The sequence below is a fragment of the Ovis canadensis genome, chromosome 9 (genome assembly GCF_042477335.2).
Source record: "Ovis canadensis isolate MfBH-ARS-UI-01 breed Bighorn chromosome 9, ARS-UI_OviCan_v2, whole genome shotgun sequence".
Classification (NCBI taxonomy): domain Eukaryota; kingdom Metazoa; phylum Chordata; class Mammalia; order Artiodactyla; family Bovidae; genus Ovis; species Ovis canadensis.
Genome location: NC_091253.1, coordinates 48166552 through 48187833, shown reverse-complemented (window position 1 = coordinate 48187833; position 21282 = coordinate 48166552). Strand labels below are relative to the sequence as shown.

At 39.7% G+C, this 21282-nt stretch overlaps 1 protein-coding gene across 2 annotated transcripts in view; it reads left to right on the top strand.

Annotated features, from left to right (window-relative positions):
- The window catches only part of TOX (thymocyte selection associated high mobility group box), a 308791-nt gene that overhangs the window by 133949 nt on the left and 153560 nt on the right, over window positions 1–21282 (top strand). Inside the window, exons 1-2 of one of the 2 annotated variants that reach the window (XM_069600074.1) lie at window positions 6320–6585; window positions 8142–8207. In XM_069600074.1, coding sequence (XP_069456175.1) covers window positions 6568–6585; window positions 8142–8207 — 84 coding nt within the window. In that variant the 5' untranslated portion in view covers window positions 6320–6567. Of the gene's footprint in view, window positions 1–6319; window positions 6586–8141; window positions 8208–21282 lie in introns of those variants that run through there. The other variant, XM_069600073.1, reaches the window with a different exon arrangement.

Genomic DNA, 21282 nt, shown 5'->3' with positions numbered 1-21282 from the left:
CTCTGTCATTGTAGGCAGATGCTTTTACCATCTGAGTGGTATTTTCATGATATTGAAAAATCTTGGTTCTTCTGTTTATTACTATTTCATAAATTTGTTTATGTCACTGCATAGACATTTAAAATAGAACTAAATGACTCAATAATACAATGGAAGCATAGTAAAGACAGTAAAAACAGGATGAAATGTAGCATTAGTTAAGAGCTGTTACTTACTAACCTTGGGCCACTCACCTGTCTTGGTCCAGGTGCCCTGGAAAGGAGAGCCCATAATGAATGTTTGCATGTTAACACCGGGAGTGCAAGTCCAGGGAATCCAAAGTGAGGGGGAAAGGACCACGGCAGGGAGGTGGGAAGAACAAAACATGGTGTGTGCTTCCGAGCTGTAGTAGCTTTGCAGCAGACCACTGCTAGTTGTTGGGCCAAAGGGTATTCTCTGAAGAGGCCACAGGGCCTGCAATGGGCCGGTCCTCTCCACCGGGCAGTACCTACCCAACTCTTGAGGTGTGTTACCAGCTCTTCTGCACAGACTCTGTGGGAGGCAGGGCCTCTTGGTGCCAGTTGGTGTGGATTTGGGGCACCCTCTACTGTACGGTGGTGGAGGTAGGAATGGAGAGCCCAGGGACTTTTATTTCCTTGAGAACTGTGAAATTAAAAGCCAGTGGCCAAGGCCTGAGGGTCAGGCAGGCTGTGCAGGCCTGGGGGGACACATGATTGGATCCATCACAGACAGGTTACTTAACTCCTCTGTGTCTTCGTTTTGTCATCTGTAATGGGATTAACAGTAGTCACCATATTACAGCTGTTCCAAAAATTAAATGGCTTAATATGTGCTTAAAAAATGAGGTTAAAACTGTTTTGAATCATGATGGCATGACTATCTAAAGTGTAGCGCCATTAAGTGTGACTTTAGGTGTGCCACTTAATATAGAGTACATTTGAGTTAATAAATTTGGTGTGTTGCCTAAAAAAAGCAAACAAACATTGCATTGTAGTCATACCATTAACAGCAGATGAAGATAGTTGCTCCAGTGCCACTGGGCCTTGGTGTAGGACAGCATCTTTGAGGATAGAATCAAGATAAATGCATAGTACTGCTACTGAAAATGTCAGTTATTAAAGTTAACAACAGAAACATGCTACACAGTTCTTCCCCAAATAAATGTATCACTAGGACAAAGATGAGAGTATAGATTCAGTTCCCAAACACAGCTCAGATTCTAAGTGGTGGGTCCAGGGTTGCACTTGTGGAGATGATATTCTCTCTTTCTCCCTCCAGTGGCCAAGTCGTCAAGCTCCACTCTGCCCAGATCATACTTCCTCTCCACGCCATTCAGATCTGCAGCAGAGTGTTTACCACTCAAGTTCAAGTGACAGGAGCCAACCAAGAGGGGTCTCTCTTTCGTGATTCAGCTCTGTGTGCTGCCAGGTTGTCACGCACATCCGTTCAAAGCACCGGCAGTAGTTGTTTCCTTTTCTTTGGGTGTTGACGGGCTGTGCTCTGCAGGTCTCCCTTCAGGGTCCGTGAGCACTTTCCAGGCCTCTTTGCACAGTGCCAGTTTCATTCAGTCTGGCTCGGCATGGAGGCGGACTGCCTCAGCCCCTCTCACATTTCCACGGTCAGCCTTGGAACTGGAAGATAAATAAACACGCACTCCCTCTCCAGTGTCTCCTGACCTTGTTCCTGGAGAATGGAGGATGCCTAGGAAGCTCGGAGCTCACCTCAGTCTATTTTTATTGGCTACACGTTACTCTGCGTGTGAACAGTGGTGACAGCTGTGCTCAGCGCCTGTTCCCACCCTTCACATTATGCTGTAGCTTTCAAAATGCTTTGCTCTACATGAAAGAGCAGAAGTCTTTGATTTCATTGACCAAACTTAAAATATTTCTTTCATTACCAAGAAAAAAAAAAGATAACTTTTAATCTCACATTGAGCCAAGTAATACAAAACTGGATATTTTATTTTGAGGATATTGCCCTGTCTTATAATGATTTATAGTCTTCTAAGAAATGTCACATTAACTCCCTGTTATAAACATTTCCATATTTAGCTTCTTTAAAAAAAAGAAAAATAAAGTATCCAATATTCCTCCAGAAAACACCCAGAAATATAAGATTTTCACTTTTATAGGGGATACAATGCAATACTGTTCATGAATCCCATGAGGCCCCCATTCTTCCCCAGCAGCAGTTTTCTGGTTTTCTTTTAATGGTTTCCCTAAAAAGATTCCATTTCCTCTACCAGTGCCAATGATTGATTTATACTTCATATTCTATCTTTGATTTTTCTTATGTTTAGTGGTTTTGGGAGCCTAATATTACTTATTTCTGCTCATCGTTTACTATGTTCAGATGGTGTTGGATGTCTACTTTCAGTTTTAAATAGAAGAATAATAACTACCTAGTTTGAAAAGCTCTTTGGGATTATGGGTTTGGTTAATATCCTCTGAAAACAATTTTTAAAAACTGTAGTGGAAGATTATGAATGACTTTTTATGTGATTGCATCCCCTGGTGCTTTGAAATAAAAACACGAGAAAGAGTCTAAAGCACTTGGTCAGAAAGGCTTATCCTGAGTTGATGCCATTTACATTTAGATTTAAATAAGTCAGCCTATTTATTCCTGCAAACTTTGCTTCAGGTTTTAAATTGAGAATACACAGAAATTAAAAGTCCTAGGATGCTTAGATGTATTTTGAAAAGTTATAATGCCTAAATTCAGGTGAATTCTAAAAATAATAGCTGTGACAAATGCAAGGAGTAAGGAAATGCAGTTAGTTGTTTTTAATGAAAGAATATTATTGCAACGATTATGAATAAGGATTATCTAATATGTGGTCCAGATGAAGTGAACTGGGGTCAGTTCAGTTCAGTTCAGTTCAGTCGCTCAGTCGTGTCCAACTCTTTGTGACCCCATGAATCGCAGCACACCAGGCCTCCCTGTCCATCACCATCTCCCAGAGTTCACTCAAACTCACGTCCATCGAGTCAGTGATGCCATCCAGCCATCTCATCCTCTGTCGTCCCCTTCTCCTCCTGCCCCCAATCCCTCCCAGCATCAGGATCTTTTCTAATGAATCAACTCTTCGCATGAGGTGGCCAAAGTACTGGAGTTTCAGCTTTAGCATCATTTCTTCCAAAGAACACCCAGGGCTGACCTCCTTTAGAATGGACTGGTTGGATCTCCTTGCAGTCCAAGGGACTCTCAAGAGTCTTCTCTAACACCACAGTTCAAAAGCATCAGTTCTTTGGTGCTCAGCTTTCTTCACAGTCCAACTCTCACATCCATACATGACCACTGGAAAAACCATAGCCTTGACTAAACGGACCTTTGTTGGCAAAGTAATGTCTCTGCTTTTGAATATGCTATCTAGGTTGGTCATAACTTTTCTTCCAAGGAGTAAGCGTCTTTTAATTTCATGGTCATTAGTGTAATAATGCAAATACTTTGCCTTTTAGACTGCGGGGCATGCAAATGAGCCACAAACAAAGCGTTGTGGATCTGGTCCCCCACCTATTATTTGTGATGGAGTTTAAAACAGTAGCCGTAGAGTCTAATCCCTCACTTTTAATGGGTGATGGAGTATAAAGCAGTATGTCATAATGAAAAACTCTTCTACTAGAAATCTAGACTTTGATTCTATACCCAGATGGACTGCATGACCAAAGTCATAACACCAGGGATTCAGACATGACACCTTCGGGGAACTTTCCCAGACTGAAATTCTGGGACTCTATCCACTATAATTCAACTTCAGATGGCAACTAGATATAAACCCAAGACATGGATACATTCTAAGAATGTTGCATGAGCAGAAGACCTGTTGAGATACCTGGAACCAGCTTCTGGATAGGGTGTTGTTGGGTGGAGCTGTTAAAAGTACAAGAATGATGTTAACCTGTTGGGGTCTTGCAGGGAGAGGGTGAGCTGGGACACTGGAATCTTGGCTTATTTTTCTTCTTGAGCTCAAGAGTTTGTCCAAACACAGAGAGGAATTACCAGGGTTGTTTTGACATACGTGTATCTTTGTTTGGTAACTTGGAATTCTTCGGAAAGAGACCTTAATTTAATTTACAGTGAGATCTCTTGATTCTTGGTCAATCTGCATGTTTTTTAATTGGATAAAAATCTTGAGGAAGAATGGATTCCAGGATTTAAGTATTGCTGTCTTGGCTATTTCTGTACCTTTTTTTTTTCTTTGTAAGAGCTTCTGCTCCTATTGTAATTCTGCTCCAGTTTTAATCTACTGTAAGACTATGAGTTGTTCACATTTAAAAGCCTTCAAACCATTTTCTAAAAGCTGAATATTCTCCCTCCTCTCGAGTCACTGCCTTCTGTAGGAAGAGGATCTATGCAATCAAGCAAATACAATTTAATTTTTGTTAATTATACATTTCCTGAGGACTTTTTATGTGCTATTCCTAAGCCATAAGGACACTAAAGATTACCGAGATGTGTACTGTCTTCTGGTAGCTCACAGCCCTAGGGAGTTAATCCCCCAATAACAAAACCTGCCTGGAACCAGAGGGCTACCTTGGGGAGCCCGGATGCTAGAGATAGCAGAACCCTGACTAAGGGGAACTGATGGATCTAAGAATAATTTCAAGAGAAGGAAGACAGTCTGGACAAAGAGGTGTGGATGTATGTGACATATACTGGGTCACAGGGAGTGGTTGTGGTGAGGCCAGACACTCTAATAAGAAAAAAATCAAGGTCATCTCTTTTTGCAGCTCTACATCACCAGTCTTTCAGAGATAAGCTTTCAGAGGAGTTGTGAATATCTTGATAGTGATAGAAGTGGTAGGGGAAGGAAGGGAGGATTTATTACAAAGAGTTGACACATGTGATTATGGAGGCTGAGAAGTCCCCAGATGTGTAGTTGGGAAGCTGGAGACCAGTTTTTTTGGGTTTTTTTCTTCATTAAAAAATATTCAAACAATAACAAATGATATAGTTCCCATCCAAAAGCTGGCAGGCTTGAGACCCAGAAGAGCTGATGTTTCAGTTTGAGTCTGAAGGCAGGAAGACAGGTGTTCAGGTCAAGCAGTCAGGCAAGAAGATTTCCCTTTTACGCTGAGGAGTGTCAGCTTTTTTGTTCTATTCAGACATTCAACTGATTGGATGAGGCCCACCCACAATAGGGAGGGCAATCTGCTTTATTCATTTTTACCAACTGAGATGCTAATTTTGTCCAAAGACCCTCATAGACACACCCAGAATATTTGTCCAAACATCTGGATGTTGGTGGCCGAGCTAAGTTGACACATAAAATTGACCAGCAAACCACCTCCCTGTCTTTTAAGGCTTACTTATAAAGCATCCAGGAATATTCTGCCAGCCTGATTACTAAATTGTCACCTCACTGAGACTCTTGTTCTTTGAAAGCCTCAGCTTTCTTTGAAAGCTGGTAGCTCAGCTGTTAAAGAATCTGCCTGCAATGTGGATGACCTGGGTTCGATCCCTGGGTTGGTGAGATCCCCTGGAGAAGGGAATGGCTACCCACTCCAGTATTCTGGCCTGGAGAATTCCCTGGAATGTGTAGTCCATGGGGTTGCAAGGAGTGGGACACGACTGAGCAACTTTCACTTTCACCATAGAAATTCTATACAATATCTTACCATCATTGAGATACTGTCATCAGTCTTCTCTGATAATATATTGGCATTATTTTCAGAATTGATAGCTAACTCATCATTTATGGCTCAGATTATATTTATATTTGTTTTGGGAGTTACATGCATATGTTGCAAAACCAGCCTTCTTGGCTTTGAATCCCAGCCCTGCTTCTTAATAGCTGTGTAACTTTGAGTATCTAGCTTTACTTCTCTCTGCCTTTTGGGGTAATAATAATAATACCTAACTCTTTGTTGTTGTGAAGATTAAATCACTTAATACATATCAGTTAATACATGTAAAGATACAGGTAGGTTGTGTGTGCGTGCTAAGTCACTTTGATTGTATCTGACTCTTTGTGACCCTATGGACTGTGGCCCACCAGGCTCCTCTGTTCATAGGGATTCTCCAGGCAAGAATACTTGTTACAGATACATAGAATGTACTTGAAAAAAATAGTTTTTCCTTCAGCAACGTATCTTTTACTTAAAATGCTGTTTCAGCCTTGGCTCAATATTACTTAAGTGCTGATACTTTTTTGAGGAAAGAGTTCTTAGGAGCAGTAAGTTGAATATACTCAATTAGCACACATTTTGGATAGACTAAAACCAAAACTTCAAAGCTTTAGTTGGCTTGAAAATGACACCAGATTTAGAAAATGAGTAAGAGAAGATGAAATAGAAAGTAACACATTTATAGAATATGCATAGGCAGTGGAGTGTTTGATTCACTTCACTACTTCTGTTCAGTTTAGTTTGCTACAGTCAGAGAAACTGTCCATATTTTAAATGATTCTTTGGCATCTTAACATTAAAAACATTTATAAACAAACCAACAGTGGGCGGGGGTGGAGAAATGCTAAATGATGCTCTTTGTTAGGTTTTGAGCTGGTAAAAGTGACAGGCGGATCTCATGAGGCTAGACTATCTTGGGTTGAAGGCATTCACCTGACTGATGGAAAACCAACCGTGGGTAAGTCAATCGGACTCAGGGCTCCTAAGCCAGATGACAAAGCAACTAAAATGTCCAGATCTTCTTTTCTGGGTGTGCTATTTCTGATTTGTCCTAACAACCACATCTTTCAGTGAGTGATTTCAGATCTGTTTAGATACGTCTATTCACATAACGACTGAAGCGACTTAGCAGCAGCAGCAGCAGCAGCATTCACATAACATGAAATATAAATATTTTCAAGATGATGCATGAGGAGATCTTTTGGTTCTTTGAACTCAGTGAGTGCCTCAAGTGTCCTTAGGGAGGTCCTTCTGTATAGCCCCTGTGTATGTGGATCTTCAGGGCACCCAGTGCTGCTGACTACAGTTCAGAGCCAGTTCCAGAACTGAGGCGTGTCCATTTTGTTGCTAGCAGCTCACAGGTAGTAGAATGCTGTGTCTATAATTATTCTCATGCTGTCCACAGCACTGCACCTTCTACCTCCGTCACTAACTCTATTCTGTCTTGAAAAATAACGTTCCAGATATTCAAATTCCCATGTCTGAAATTAGTCTGGCAATGAAAGTATATTCAGACTCAGCTCTTTGAAGCTGTCTGTATTAGTCCGTTTGATTATTTCCTTGGGAAAATTCTTCCTTTAACTAAAAGGGAAATGCTTTACCCATTTATCAAGTGACTAAAGATAGCACTTTTAAGCTGAGGATTAAGTCTGAATGGAGTGATTACTGCTTTCAAAAACCTAAATAATGAAAAGTTTGTTGTTGATGTTGTTATTGTTACTGTTGCTTGAATTCTTCTACAGTTTTGTACACGAACTGCCCCTAGGAATTTTCTCCTCCCGTCTTGCTCCTAACTTGTGAATTTGTACATGGATTTCTATGCATTTGTAATACTTACATTAATTCTATGTCTTTGAAAATCTTTGGAGAGGAAAATGTGATCATTGAGTGTGTATATTTGTATTGTTATCCATTGTTATTACCATTCTTAGACATGCTTTAGTGTCATGTGCTCTTCTCAAATACTATTATAAAGTTAAAATTTTTTAATCGTAAGGCTATTGTGATGAAGCCAATTTTAGTCTATTATAAAAACTCTGCACTTTTTCATTTTTGAAAACCAAACTCAGAATGTGTTGAGCTGTGCCTTAGTATATTTTTCATTATTCTTTTCTTTCAGAAATCATGCCATCCATTTACTACTTCATTACAGCTGAATTGCAATATGTATATATGTGGTACGCAGAATGAGCCATTTTGTTTTAAAACAGATTGCAGATGAAAGGAAACCATTCATTTCTTGCTTGCTTGCTGTAATTACTAGAGCACTAATTACTCCAAATCACTGACATCCAGGGTCAGGGAAGATGACAACAGAAGCGTCAAAGAACAGACATGGTTCTCTTGCTGTGACAGATTCTCCGTATTTCCAACCACAGTATTTTGTTTCATGGCTACTGTTTTCCAGTTTGACGGTGAAAAAAAACAAACAACAAAAAAAAACACAGAGAAAAACCAACAACAAACATGCACACAGTCAAGATTGCTGAATGTTTACTATTATTTCATTCGCAGTTTGACGGTGAGAACATGTATATGAGCATGACAGAGCCGAGCCAGGACTATGTGCCAGCCAGCCAGGTGGGTTAATTAATCTTCTCTGCCTTGTTTCAAATTGTAATTAAACAAATTCAAAGAGTTGCATTGCAAATGAGTAGCACTATCAGTAACTGCCGCAATCAGGAATAATCATAATTTATAAACAAAGCATTTAAGCCTTGTTTCCAGTTAATGAGATCGCGCTGATAAAACCCCAGAGTTGGCATTTGTTGAAAGATAATACCTTGTTTCCTCTCCAGAACGGCAAGCAGCTGTTTTGCCAGCATGATCTTTCCTAAACAGTTGTTTTACCTTTAGGGAATAAAGTCTTTACAGGTGCAGGTTATTTGAGCTTCTGACTGTAGACGAATTAATCATTATAAGCCACACATGTCACAGATAGCTTTAATTATCAACTATTGGGGCATTTCAATAAAATGTTACATTGATCACCAGAATCCCATAGCTAGAGAGTGTCCTATGGCCTCTTTCAAGCCAAAACACCGTGATATTATGGAAACATTTCAAGGGCACGTCTGTATCCATTTCACTGGGAATGGTTGACAAGGTGTTTAATCATGAGAAGTGACAACGAAAGTCCAATGAAAATGTAAATGGTTACATTTATAAAAGTGAATGTTTGGCTATTTATTTTTAGATACTTAAGACCAGACCTTTTGATCCAGAGAGGGTATTTGAAGCAAAATAGTAACTGCCCTCTAGGGCCACTATAACATGATATGTAAGAATACTGTAAGTAAAAATAAATGAATGAATAAATGAAAGTGAGGAAGAGTTCACAGGAGCATATTGTGGACTTGAACATATTTTTTCTGGAAGAGTAAAAACCATGGTAGCCTGGAGTTTCATGTGTCAATAACTATAATGTAAACTCAAACATTGAAAACAGTTGTTTTCAATGCCCACATATCCGCCCAAATACATTTAATAACTGAGAGGGGTGGGGAAATAGAGAACAAAAATAAAACTATCTTTCTTCATGGTGGTTGTCAGTGAATTAAATCTAATATATATGTCAGGGGTGCACTTCCCGGGGCTTTAAAATTTCTCTAAGAACAAAATGTCTCAGGCTTAACTCAAAACAGAGGCAGGCCTGCCTCTCCGTGAACTTTGCATTTAGAAGTTATTATCATGGAGTCTCAAAGAGTGGGACACGACTGAGCAGCTGAACTGAACTGATGATCACTGCCTTCTCTGGTAGACATTCTGGAAACTATACAGTATTGTTCAGATGAGAAGGTCATCATTGAGTTCAAATACCCAATCTACATTTCCTTCCATTCGACAGAGTCAATCACTCTCAGAATACCTTTGGAAGGTTGGGCTTCGTGTTTAGAATCATTACTTAAACTGAATTCATTCAACTAAGTAGCCGCCAAGATTCATAGGTATTTCTGAATAGGACTGTTTGATTAAAAAATGAAAAATGTTACTATTAATTTTCTTCTAACCATCAATCCCAAAACTGTACTGACAAGTTTAGTATTACTATTAGATGAAAGCAACCTGGTATCATCTCTTCGGTGCCTTTAGGGTTTTGAAGTGTAAGGGCTAATTGAATTTGTTTGAAACAGTAGGAACACAAACTCAATAAATGATTGCTGTTATAAAGCAGCTGCTCCCTTTCGGAGAATCATTATGTCCGTCTTAAAGACTTTTGGATAAAGGATTGGAAATTCAAAGCATATACATCATAACAACTTGGCTCTTCAGATTTTTAAATTCAAGTACCATGAATACTATTAATCCCCAACTAAAATCAAACAATGTTATTTTTCTTAATATTTCAGTCCAGTTACCAAGAATGTTTTAAATACCAGTGATAATTTATGGAGGAGTAAGGAGCTCCAAATACTTCATGTGCTTTGTAAAGATATGACAGGTTTGTGTGCCAGAAGCAAACTATTTTTTAATAATCCAGCACATATGAAAATGTTTTTAAAATGTGCTGTTGAAAAAATTCTACTAATGTAAGATAATACATACCATGGCAGGTAATAAGCTTCACAAATTATATAAGTTGAATGGCCTTTACTAAATTTTACCCTTAACATTCCTTTTGTTTGCTGTAATATGGTGTGTTCAAGAATTCATTAACAGGTATTCTTTTAGGGAGTTTTAATCAATTTACCCCTTTCGGCAACAATAAATAAGACTTTAGTCATCTGCAGGGGAAAAAAGATATATAGTATTGTTCCTTTTCCTACACAATATACAATATCAAGCATCTGCATAGTTTAGTAATCCAAGCTTACTTAGTATCTCTCAACAATTGTGATTCCTGTTCAATTTTCAAATCAGTACATGCTTTGGGACTTACAGACTAAGTTGCTAAGTAGCAGCATATGGTACACTACTGCTCCTGTGATGTTGTTACAAGCAAATAGTGCAATTCTAAAGAAATGGTTTTTATAGAAAGCCAGTGCTGGAATGGCTCCAGAAATGGAAGTACACTGTAAAAATTAACGATATTCTTTTACATAGTCCCAAAGGGCTCTCTGGCACTATCTACTGCATGAATTCTATACCTCGTAAGTCTAATATATACAAACCCTTAGAATTTTTTGCATATAATTTTGTAATTGATAGGCAGCTTTTATATCGAGTGTACCACCCTATAATAAGACTGACAAGTATGCAATAAAAACCCATGACATTTCCACTTCTGGGTTCATTCTTAAAATATTCACTGTTTTCTCCTATAATAACCCTAAGTGTGCTGGCCACTCAGGACTTCAAACACCGTTTAACTTTTTCTTATTCTGGCTAGAATTTGAACCACACAATGCAAGACTTCTTTGTGGGTTTCTAGACTCTGGCTAAGGAGGCCCATGCTGCCTGATACCTCATGAACTTGCAGGTTCCCTTCTGTATAGTTCGGGGAGAAAATGTGAGCAGCTAATGGAAGGGAAGCCAGAAGTAAGGAGCGGCCACCAGCCATCATGAACTCCTTTCTCATTCTTAATCTGACATGTTTGATTGACCACCATGACGAAGGACACAGCAGAGAGGTGGAAGGGGACTGGTCTGCCCACCTGAGCTCTGCCCTTTCTCCAGAATCACCCAAGCGCACTTAGATGCTCATGCCAGGAAATCCTTCTTTTTCCCTGAAGTACCTTCTGTAATTCCTTATGTGGAATCAATTGTACTCAAGATAAATGTTCATTTGAATTAAATACATCAAAGGAAACAGGAGTCTGGGTTTCTTGATAGGAACTTTGTATGGCACCGAGGTCATTTATCTATCCGTTTATTTATTTAGTTTCCTTTTCCTCTTTCTTTTTCTTCTATAGAAGTTTCAGGAGTATCATTTTCCACAGCTACCTATTCATTCCATGCTTTCCACCCAAAATGGCAGATTTTCCTGACAGAGGTTATGGAGAATCTTTGGTTACTTGACTGAACCATGTTTTCAATAAATCACTTCCTCCTTGACTCCAATAAATCATTTCTTTCTGCTTGTTTTCCCTCCCTATCCTACTTTGCTTCCATCATTTCTTTCCTCCCTCTCTTATTTTTCTTCCTTCCCCCTTTCTTCCATAATTTTTGTTGTTAATTCTGAGCATCATAGTAAACTCTAAGTATTAAATGTCCTGACCTAAGATTCTGTTTTACGTTATTTCCAGGTTGTAATCAGCTTTCTCTCTGCTTCTCTTTTTCTTCTCCCACTGGAATTTCTCTCTTACCTGTTTCCTCAGATCTCAAGATTAAAAATAACTGTGATAAAACATAGCAATGTTTTTCCTAGAATCTTACAACTAAGCATTTAATGTACATTTTATACCCTCCCTCTTGAATGGAAAAGTTGAAAAGCATGTAGGGCAGCTCTCATGTGAGTTTCAGGTTTGATTTCTAACCTCCCTGGGTACCTGTCCTTAACAGCAGCTCAGACTCAACATATCCATTTGTCAAATCGAAATTCATCACCTCCGGCCCACTACTTCACCCCAAACTTCTTTTTTTCCTATGTTGCCCGTAGTTGTGAGATTTAACACCACTCCCCAGTTACCCAAGACAGAAACTTGAAGAGTCTCCCTTAAACGCTGAGCTCTGGACTGATTCCAGATAGTGCTGATTCTATTTCTCTGCATCACTGTTGAATCTGTCTCCTCTTTTCTTTCTACGTTATTACTGCTTGAGTTCCGGACCTCACAGGTTCCGATTAACTCAGCTCATCTTACCTCACTTTCATCTTTCCATCTCTCCTCTCGCTGTTGCTGAATGATCCGTGTTTCTTCCTTATGCACACATGTCCATGCCTCTCTGGTTGGAGTTATTGAGATACACCTTGCCCTGCTGTGGCATATAGCATGCCTGGATGACTGCAGTGGGACTCGCCCTTCTTTCTCTCTGGATCTCCTGTGCTTCAGCGATGCTTGGCACATTGGAAATGTGCAGCTTTACTTTGTGTACATGTTTTACGCGCGTTAATTCTTTGACTCTTCTGCTTGCAGTAGTTTTCAGCCCTGCTGTGCAGACAGTTAGCAAATCTGGTCCTGCCCATTCCATTTGAGCAGCACCCCTCCACCTGGGTGTCAGTGTCTCACATGTTAACAAAAGGCACAACACTCTCATCACCTCAGAGAATTATTTCAAGTCCAGGACTCCAAGAATTAATGTGATAATAAACTATATAGTACCAGGCAGTTATTCTTACAGTAATATCGTATTGCTATTTGTCATACACAGTACAATGGCAGCAGAATCAATGGGACTCCCCAAGTTGTTTTTTGTGCAATGTTCTCTTATATCTACTGTCAGAATTGTAATATTTAAAGTTTGCAAACTTATTAATAACTCTATATGTATTTTAGTTACAGATGAGAAAATTCTCAAGGTTAGATACAGTATAAATGAGGTATGACAAAGGGCCTGGAAGGTATATTTTTAAGAGCACTTTTGAAAAAAAAAAAAAATCTCTTGACTTAGGTCATAAAATTTCCATGATCGTGACATAAATTTGAACTATAAATTAGGCCAATTACTTTTAGATTGGTTCCTTTTGGCAGAAATTTCAAGAGTAAGGTCAGCTTGACTTTTTGACCATTCACCCGATAAAATAGCAAAGCTGCCAGGCTTTGAGTAATCTAGTTAGCCCAACAAAGTCTGGCATCTTAACAAGCCCAAACTAGTTACTCAAACCAGTCTTCAGTGTAACGTTCAAATGATTACTCTGTGCAGTCCCAGAGGTATTCATTACAGACAAAATTGCTCTTGTTGCCTTGCATACAAGCTGAGTTTTCAATGGGAAATGAAAGGATGCCTGGAAAAATAGGCCACCTAATTAAGTTAAACTACTCTAGCGTTTGGCTTGACATCTTCATTACTCAAAATTAAAAAGATGCTTCACTTGAGCACACAAGTTACTATTGTTTATGTTGTTTTCTTCCTAAATTGGCTTCTTACATGGAAGTCTGTTTTTCAGAATTATATCTTGAAATAGCTCACATATTTCTTACAGTTTATAAAAATGTCTTAATAACTGTATGGATACTGAATACCAGCGCCATACAAATATTAATATATATCTTAGGGCTCCTGATACTCAAGCACACATTAGTTTTTCTGCATATTTGCTTCATCAGTTACACTTTGATATGGTTGAAATTTAGATGATTTTATTAACCACCCAATCTTTATTATTATTTTTTGTTATTATTAATTGGGTCTTGACTGTATAATCTATAAATGATCAGTTATATGAGAAATAGAATTTCTCAAAAAAAGTTTCAAATAAAGCATAAAGTTTAAGCTGAAATTCATTTGTCCAGTAGAAGTGTTTAATATTAACTCCTCTAACAGAGCTATTTTGGGAACATTTTAAAACACAAACACATGTAGAGCACACCATCCACTGATTGCCAGTTCCTACTCATTGACACTAATGAGGCTGCTGACAGGTTAAATGTTGTGTATCATATACATTTCCAAGCTGTGGGATTTGCAAATATAAGACTCATTTTTTATTTCAGAAATGAATGTTGCTGAGTATGTTTAAGAATTTTATTATAATTTTCTGATAGTATATATTTTTAAACATTAGACAAAAGCATTTCAATGATAGAAATTACGAAACTATCTGAATGGAGTAGCATGTATGGCAAAAACAGGTTCTGAAAAAGCATCTAGCTCCATGTAGAGGATGGTTTGCTCTGTGGACAACTGTCAAGTGACACCAAGACATTTTGGCGCTGGCCAAGGTGCCATGACTCTAGCATACAGCCTGACCAATTTAGTTGATTTTGATACATTGTGAAAACAGCCCTTTGACTTGTTCATGATGGTATTTTTTGCAGATGTTTTGCTTTAGCATATGAGCAGTGATGAAAAACTAAATGAGCCTTCCTATTAAATTTTGGAATATATATATATGTGTTAGATTTTTTTTCTATCACTTATAATAAACTCTTTACAACCCTATAGACTATGCAGTCCATGGAATTCTCCAGGCCAGAATACTGGAGTGGGTAGCCTATACAGGGATCTTCCCAACCCAGGGATCGAACCCAGGTCTCCCGCATTGCAGGTGGATTCTTTTCCAGCTGAGCTACCAGGAAAGCAAACCTGTCACTAAAGAATGTCTAAATAATAGGTATAAATTCAAGTTAAGAATAGCAGTATGTTGAATAATATCATCTGTCTCTGCCAACTCCACTTCCAAGACACTTAAAAGATTGTTCCAAACAGACACTAAAATTTCATTATGCCAATATGTCAAGTAGAAGCGATATCACCCATTTTTAGTATAAAAACACTGAGGCTTAGAAAAGCTGTCTTTCTGCCCATCCCTATCTCTTCTGAGACCACCCTCTTCATATCTTCACCTGCCACCCAAACACCTTTAAAAAAATGTCAAGTTTCCCTTCACAATTTCAGTTCCTTGGTTTTAGATCATACTTAGGCTGGACTTCCCAGAAACACAAAGAGGGTTTCGGTTTAATCTTTATATTCATATTTTCTTTCTTTCTCCTGTATTTATTCTGATCTATGTTATTTTGGAGTTTGGACCTGAAAATTTCTAACTACAATCCTCATGGTTTATTAATTGGTAGCTGTCATGGAAAATGCTGTGCATACATTCCTCCCTTTTTGTACATTATGATCATTGATCCTGTTGCAAGCAAAGTCAAACAAGTAAATTCTTAGTTTTGGCATCAGATTTTTCAACTAGAACAGCCTGGTGTGAAACTCACTTGGGTTCTGAGGGTCATGATTTGAGACCAATAGAGAAGCCTTCCTTAGATGTGTCTGGGCCTCCTAGCATTTCAGGAGAAGGCCCACCTTCAAGAAGAGCTAAGCTTATTGTGAGTAGTTATTTTCTGAACTCACAAACCAGAGTGGCCTTGGAGGAGTGGGAACTGGGGCAGGCCACAAGATTGAAGGCCTGAAGCAGGGCCCACGGCCCTGGACAGCAGTTGCCTTCGGAGAAGCCCAAACTCACCTGTACCATAAGCACTGACCTGTTTACTTCTTAAACTCCAACTGCAGTTAAATGTCTTGCTTGACAAGATGATGGTAAGTTTTAGCAGGAAACTTCTGCTTGACTGGAAGTTGAGGTTGAGTGAGTGAGTGAGTGAAGTCGCTCAGTCGTGTCCGACTCTTTGCGACCCTGTGAACTGTAGTCTACCAGGCTTCTCCATCCATTGGATTCTCCAGGCAAGAATACTGAAGTGGGTTGCTGTTTCCTTCTCCAGGGGGTCTTCCCAACCCAGGGATCGAACCCAGGTCTCCCGCATTGAAGGCAGATGGTTTAACCTCTGAGCCACCAGGGAAGTTTAGGTTAGCATTTCCCTTACCCCGAAGGTAACAAGTGAAGCCAGTCCATAACAGTAATAACTGTCAGTTGGCAGCTACCTGTATCTGTAAGGAAATAAGCTAAGGCCTTGCATGTGTTATTTCATTGAATCCTTACAACAGTCCCCAGAGGATTAAAGTTGTAGAGGGAGTGACCAAACATCAAAAAGACAGTACATGTTCCAGTTCCAGTTCTGGCCTGGGAAGGCCCAATGCCCAAGTCAGACTGCATCCTTGGGCCACAAGGCCACACTGTATTTTAGAACTTTAAGGTCAAAATGTTTATGTGCTAATCTCAGTCCTTGTTAGTATTTGCATAACTACACGTGTTACCTTGTGTGGGGATACTCTGAAAAATAGCAGGTCGAACCAAATGAAATTGCAGATATTTGACTATCTTTTCCCTACCAAAGCAGCAATTTCATATTTTGTTCAAACACACATTAAAAACTGTGCAGGAGTGTTTGCTTGCAGTGCCTAGCTTCTTTTATCCAAAACAGTGATTCCTTTTTTCCCCTCTTTTCCATACCTTGGCAACCATAGTTGTCCTCATTTCTTGTGTATTTTCTGCTTTTCTTGTCTGGGTTGAGGACTCTTCCTATTCTTGGAGCTTTTCCTTTTCTCGACCAAAACGTAAACAAAGTCTAGAAGGTCTCAGCACCAAAGATGTCGTCCCCCTTCTCCAGCTTTCCCAGGGATCCAGCTTCTGCGTAACTGAAGGAGGAAGAACTCGAGCTTCTTTAAACTCAGAAAATTATCTCCAGTTGTTCATGTTTTTTCCCCCTTTCCCCTATCTTCAGCTCCATTTCAGCAGAAGCTTTCTCGGAAGTAAAGACCATGGGAAGTGAGATGATCCTCAGATACCTAGGGATCCACTTGTAACTGCTTCCTGGGGAAGGATCCAAAGAGTAGAAATTGCATATCAGAGAATGATGATCTTTCCTTTTTCTGTCCCCCTTAATTGAAGGAGCACCCAAACCAAGAGCAGAGGCCATCTATTTAGTTCCTCTGCTGATTTGGCTTTTTCCTAAAGAAAGTCAGTTTACATACCCAACATTTACTGATTTCTGTACAACAGGATAAAATGAAAAGAATGACCATAAACACATGTAGTTTATATTTTAAATTTTACATAAAAATATGTACATACAAAATAGGCCAACCCTGATTGCTCAAATCCATGTTGGCTGCCTGTGTATGATTTAGCAAGAAGAATCTGACCATAAGCTAAAGTCAGTTTAGCACAGGTTTCTTAAAAAATTTTTTTTATTAAAGCTCAGAGGCCATTCATGCTTTAAATAGTATATTAAACCCCATGTATTTTATTCAATTATTGAATGTAAAAAAATCCTATGTAATGATGCTATGAGTTTTCCCTTTGCTCAACTGGCTCTCTAAATACAAACAAATCATTCAACCTCTTTACTCCTCATTTTCTTCATCTATGGAGTGAGGGTATAGTCTCTAAGGTCTTCTCTCAAGCAGGCATTCTGTAATTTCATTTTAGCATAAGCATAGAACTCTAGAACATTATCCTAAGAAAAAAAATACCCAAGGTTATTCACTGCAATGTGATTCATAAAGGAGAAAAATTAAAAATACCTTGAAGTGAAGTGAAGCGAAGTCATTCAGTCGTGTCTGACTCTCTGCGACCCCATGGACTGTAGCCTACAGGGATTCTCCGTCCATGGGATTTTCCAGGCAAGAATACTGGAGTGGGTTGCCATTTCCTTCTCTAAGGGATCTTCCTACCCCAGGAATCGAACCCAGGTATCCTGCAATGCAAGCAGACGCTTTACCCTCTGAGCCACTAGGGAAGCCCCTAAAAAATACCCTAAATACACTAAATGTTTGGTATAAGTTACTGGAAACTGGAGTAAGTTACAGAAGATGCACACAATGACATAATACGCAGTTGTTAACAATAATGTAGACGCTATTTATAGGCATGAAAAATATTCACAATCCATTTTAAGTGATTCTATGATGGTATAATAATGCAACTGACATTTATTGATAGCTCTTATGAGTTAGTATATTACTCAGATTATTTTTCAGTCAGTTCAGCTCAATTCAGTTGCTCAGTCTTGTCCAACCCTTTGTGACCCCATGGACTGCAGCATGCCAGGCCTCCCTGCCTATCACCAACTCTCAGAGTTTACTCAAACCAATGTCCGTTGAGTCAGTGATGCCATCCAACCATCTCATCCTCTGTCATCTCCTTCTCCTCCCACCTTCAATCTTTCCCAGCATCAGGGTCTTTTCAAATGAGTCAATTCTTTGCATCAGGTGATCAAAGTACTGGAGTTTCAGCTTCAGCATCAGTCCTTCCAATGAATATTCAGTACTGATTTCCTTTAGGATGGACTGGTTGGATCTCCTTGCTGTCCAAGGGACTCTCAAGAGTCTTCTCCAACACCACAATTCAAAAGCATCAATTCTTCGGCACTCAGCTTTCTTTATAGTCCATCTCTCACATCCATGCATGACTACTGGAAAAACCAAAGCTTATATTATCTCATTTATCTCAATTAACCCTGAGGCACCCTGAATGAATTGAATATTATTATCATCCCTACTTTATAGATTTGGAGACTAAGGTTTAGGAGCATTAAGTACCTACATCTGCTAAGAGAGGAGATGAGTACTGCATAAAGCATTTCTAGTTCCAAAATCAGTGTATTATCTGACTTTGGTTATTAAAAATAAAACAAAATTCCAAAACAAATAGCAAAAATGGACTAAAAAGAATCTTGAAAGAATGTGACTTTTTCATGTATATTTTCTTTTCTCTATCTCTCTTTTAACATGGATTATTTATAAAATAAACCCCCTCAAAAAATTGTAGAACTGAATCTCAGAATATATGAACTCAATGTGAGACTTGACATCTGGAAAACTATAAAGAAAGATAGGCAGTTTTTGTACATGAAGTTTATACTAAGCAATGAAACTTTAAATGTTTTTAAATTATACTCTTTAAACACTGAATGTAGAATGATGACCTGTTAGCCGAGCATCCTTGGGCCTCTACTAGGGTTTCAGAAGTAGCTCCCCTACATCAGTCTGCTCCCCCTAATCAGCACCCCTGTGTGGTTGGGAATATAGGGCAAGGGGTGGCACATTGTTTCACAGAAGCTTTATTTTTCAGTCACGGAGAAGGTCCTTATGATCACAGCACACAACACCTGATTTTAAAATGTCCCCTAAAAATGCAGCTCAGAGACTCATGTAGGCCCACACACGATACTGAGAGGAAATAAATCTCTTCCCACTCTAGCATCCTTAATGAATTATGGCAAGAGAAACACCTGTATGTAAGTGCTAAGGGCTTTTCTGGACTTTTCTTGAAATCCTGGAGAATGGCCCCAGAGCAGTATGCCACCTAGAAGAGTGCTGGGTTTCCCACCCCTCCCACCCCTGCTTTGCGAGTGCTGAGCCCACTGTCCTGATCCCATTAGATCCATAAAGCTTCAGCCTGGGAACCCCATCTCAAGGGTCAGTTCAGTTCAGTTCAGTCGCTCAGTCGTGTCCGACTCTTTGCGACCCCATGACTCGCAGCACGCCAGGCCTCCCTGTCCATCACCATCTCCCGGAGTTCACTCAGACCCACGTCCATCGAGTCCGTGATGCCATCCAGCCATCTCATCCTCGGTCGTCCCCCTCTCCTCCCGCCCCCAATCCCTCCCAGTATCAGAGTCTTTTCCAGTGACTCAACTCTTCTCATGAGGTGGCCAAAGTACTGGAGTTTCAGCTTTAGCATCATTCCCTCTAAGGAAATCCCAGGGTTGATCTCCTTCAGAATGGACTGGTTGGATCTCCTTGCAGTCCAAGGGACTCTCAAGAGTCTTCTCCAACACCGCAGTTCAAATGCATCAATTCCTTGGTGCTCAGCTTTCTTCACAGTCCAACTCTCACATCCATACATGACCACAGGAAAAACCATAGCCTTGACTAGATGGACCTTAGTCGGCAAAGTAATGTCCCTGCTTTTGAATATACTATCTAGGTTGGTCATAACTTTTCTTCCAAGGAGTAAGCATCTTTTAATTTCATGGCTGCAGTCACCATCTGCAGTGATTTTGGAGCCCCCAAAAATAAAGTTTGACACTGTTTCTACTGTTTTCCCATCTATTTCCCATGAAGTGATGGGACCAGATGCCATGATCTTCGTTTTCTGAATGTTGAGCTTTAAGCCAACTTTTTCGCTCTCCTCTTTCACTTTCATCGAGGCTTTTTAGCTCCTCTTCACTTTCTGCCATAAGGGTGGTGTCATCTGCATATCTGAGGTTATTGATATTTCTCCCGGCAATCTTGATTCCAGCTTGTGTTTCTTCCAGTCCAGCGTTTCTCATGATGTACTCTGCATATAAGTTAAATCAGCAGGGTGACAATATACAGCCTTGATGTACTCCTTTTCCTACTTGGAACCAGTCTGTTGTTCCATGTCCAGTTCTAACTGTTGCTTCCTGACCTGCATACAGATTTCTCAAGATGCAGGTTAGGTGGTCTGATATTCCCATCTCTTTCAGAATTTTCTACAGTTTATTGTGATCCACACAGTCAAAGGCTTTGGCATAGTCAATAAAGCAGAAATAGATGTTTTTCTGGAACTCTCTTGCTTTTCCCATGATCCAGCGGATGTTGGCCATTTGATCTCTGGTTCCTCTGCCTTTTCTAAAACCAGCTTGAACATCAGGAGTTCACGGTTCACGTATTGCTGAAGCCTGGCTTGGAGAATTTTAAGCATTACTTTACTAGCATGTGAGATGAGTGCAATTGTGCGGTAGTTTGAGCATTCTTTGGCATTGCCTTTCTTTGGGATTGGGATAAAAACTGACTTTTTCCAGTCCTGTGGCCACTGCTGAGTTTTCCAAATTTGCTGGCATATTGAGTGCAGCACTTTCACAGCATCATCTTTCAGGATTTGAAACAGCTCCACTGGAATTCCATCACCTCCACTAGCTTTGTTCGTAGTGATGCTTTCTAAGGCCCACTTGACTTCACTTTCCAAGATGTCTGGCTCTAGATGGTTATATCTTTCCTTTTCTCCTTTGCTTTTCACCTCTCTTCTTTTCACAACTATTTGTAAGGCCTCCCCAGACAGCCATTTTGCTTTTTTGCATTTCTTTTCCATGGGGATGGTGTCAGAGTCCTCCCAAACCTGGCCCCAGTGTCAGAAATCATCTGGGGCAGCCTCACATTAACCTTGTTTTCTGATTTCATTCAGGCTTTGCGCCCACCGGTTTTTAACAATCTGACAAAAATGAGTCCCAGTAGAGGCTCTCACTGGGCTCAGTAC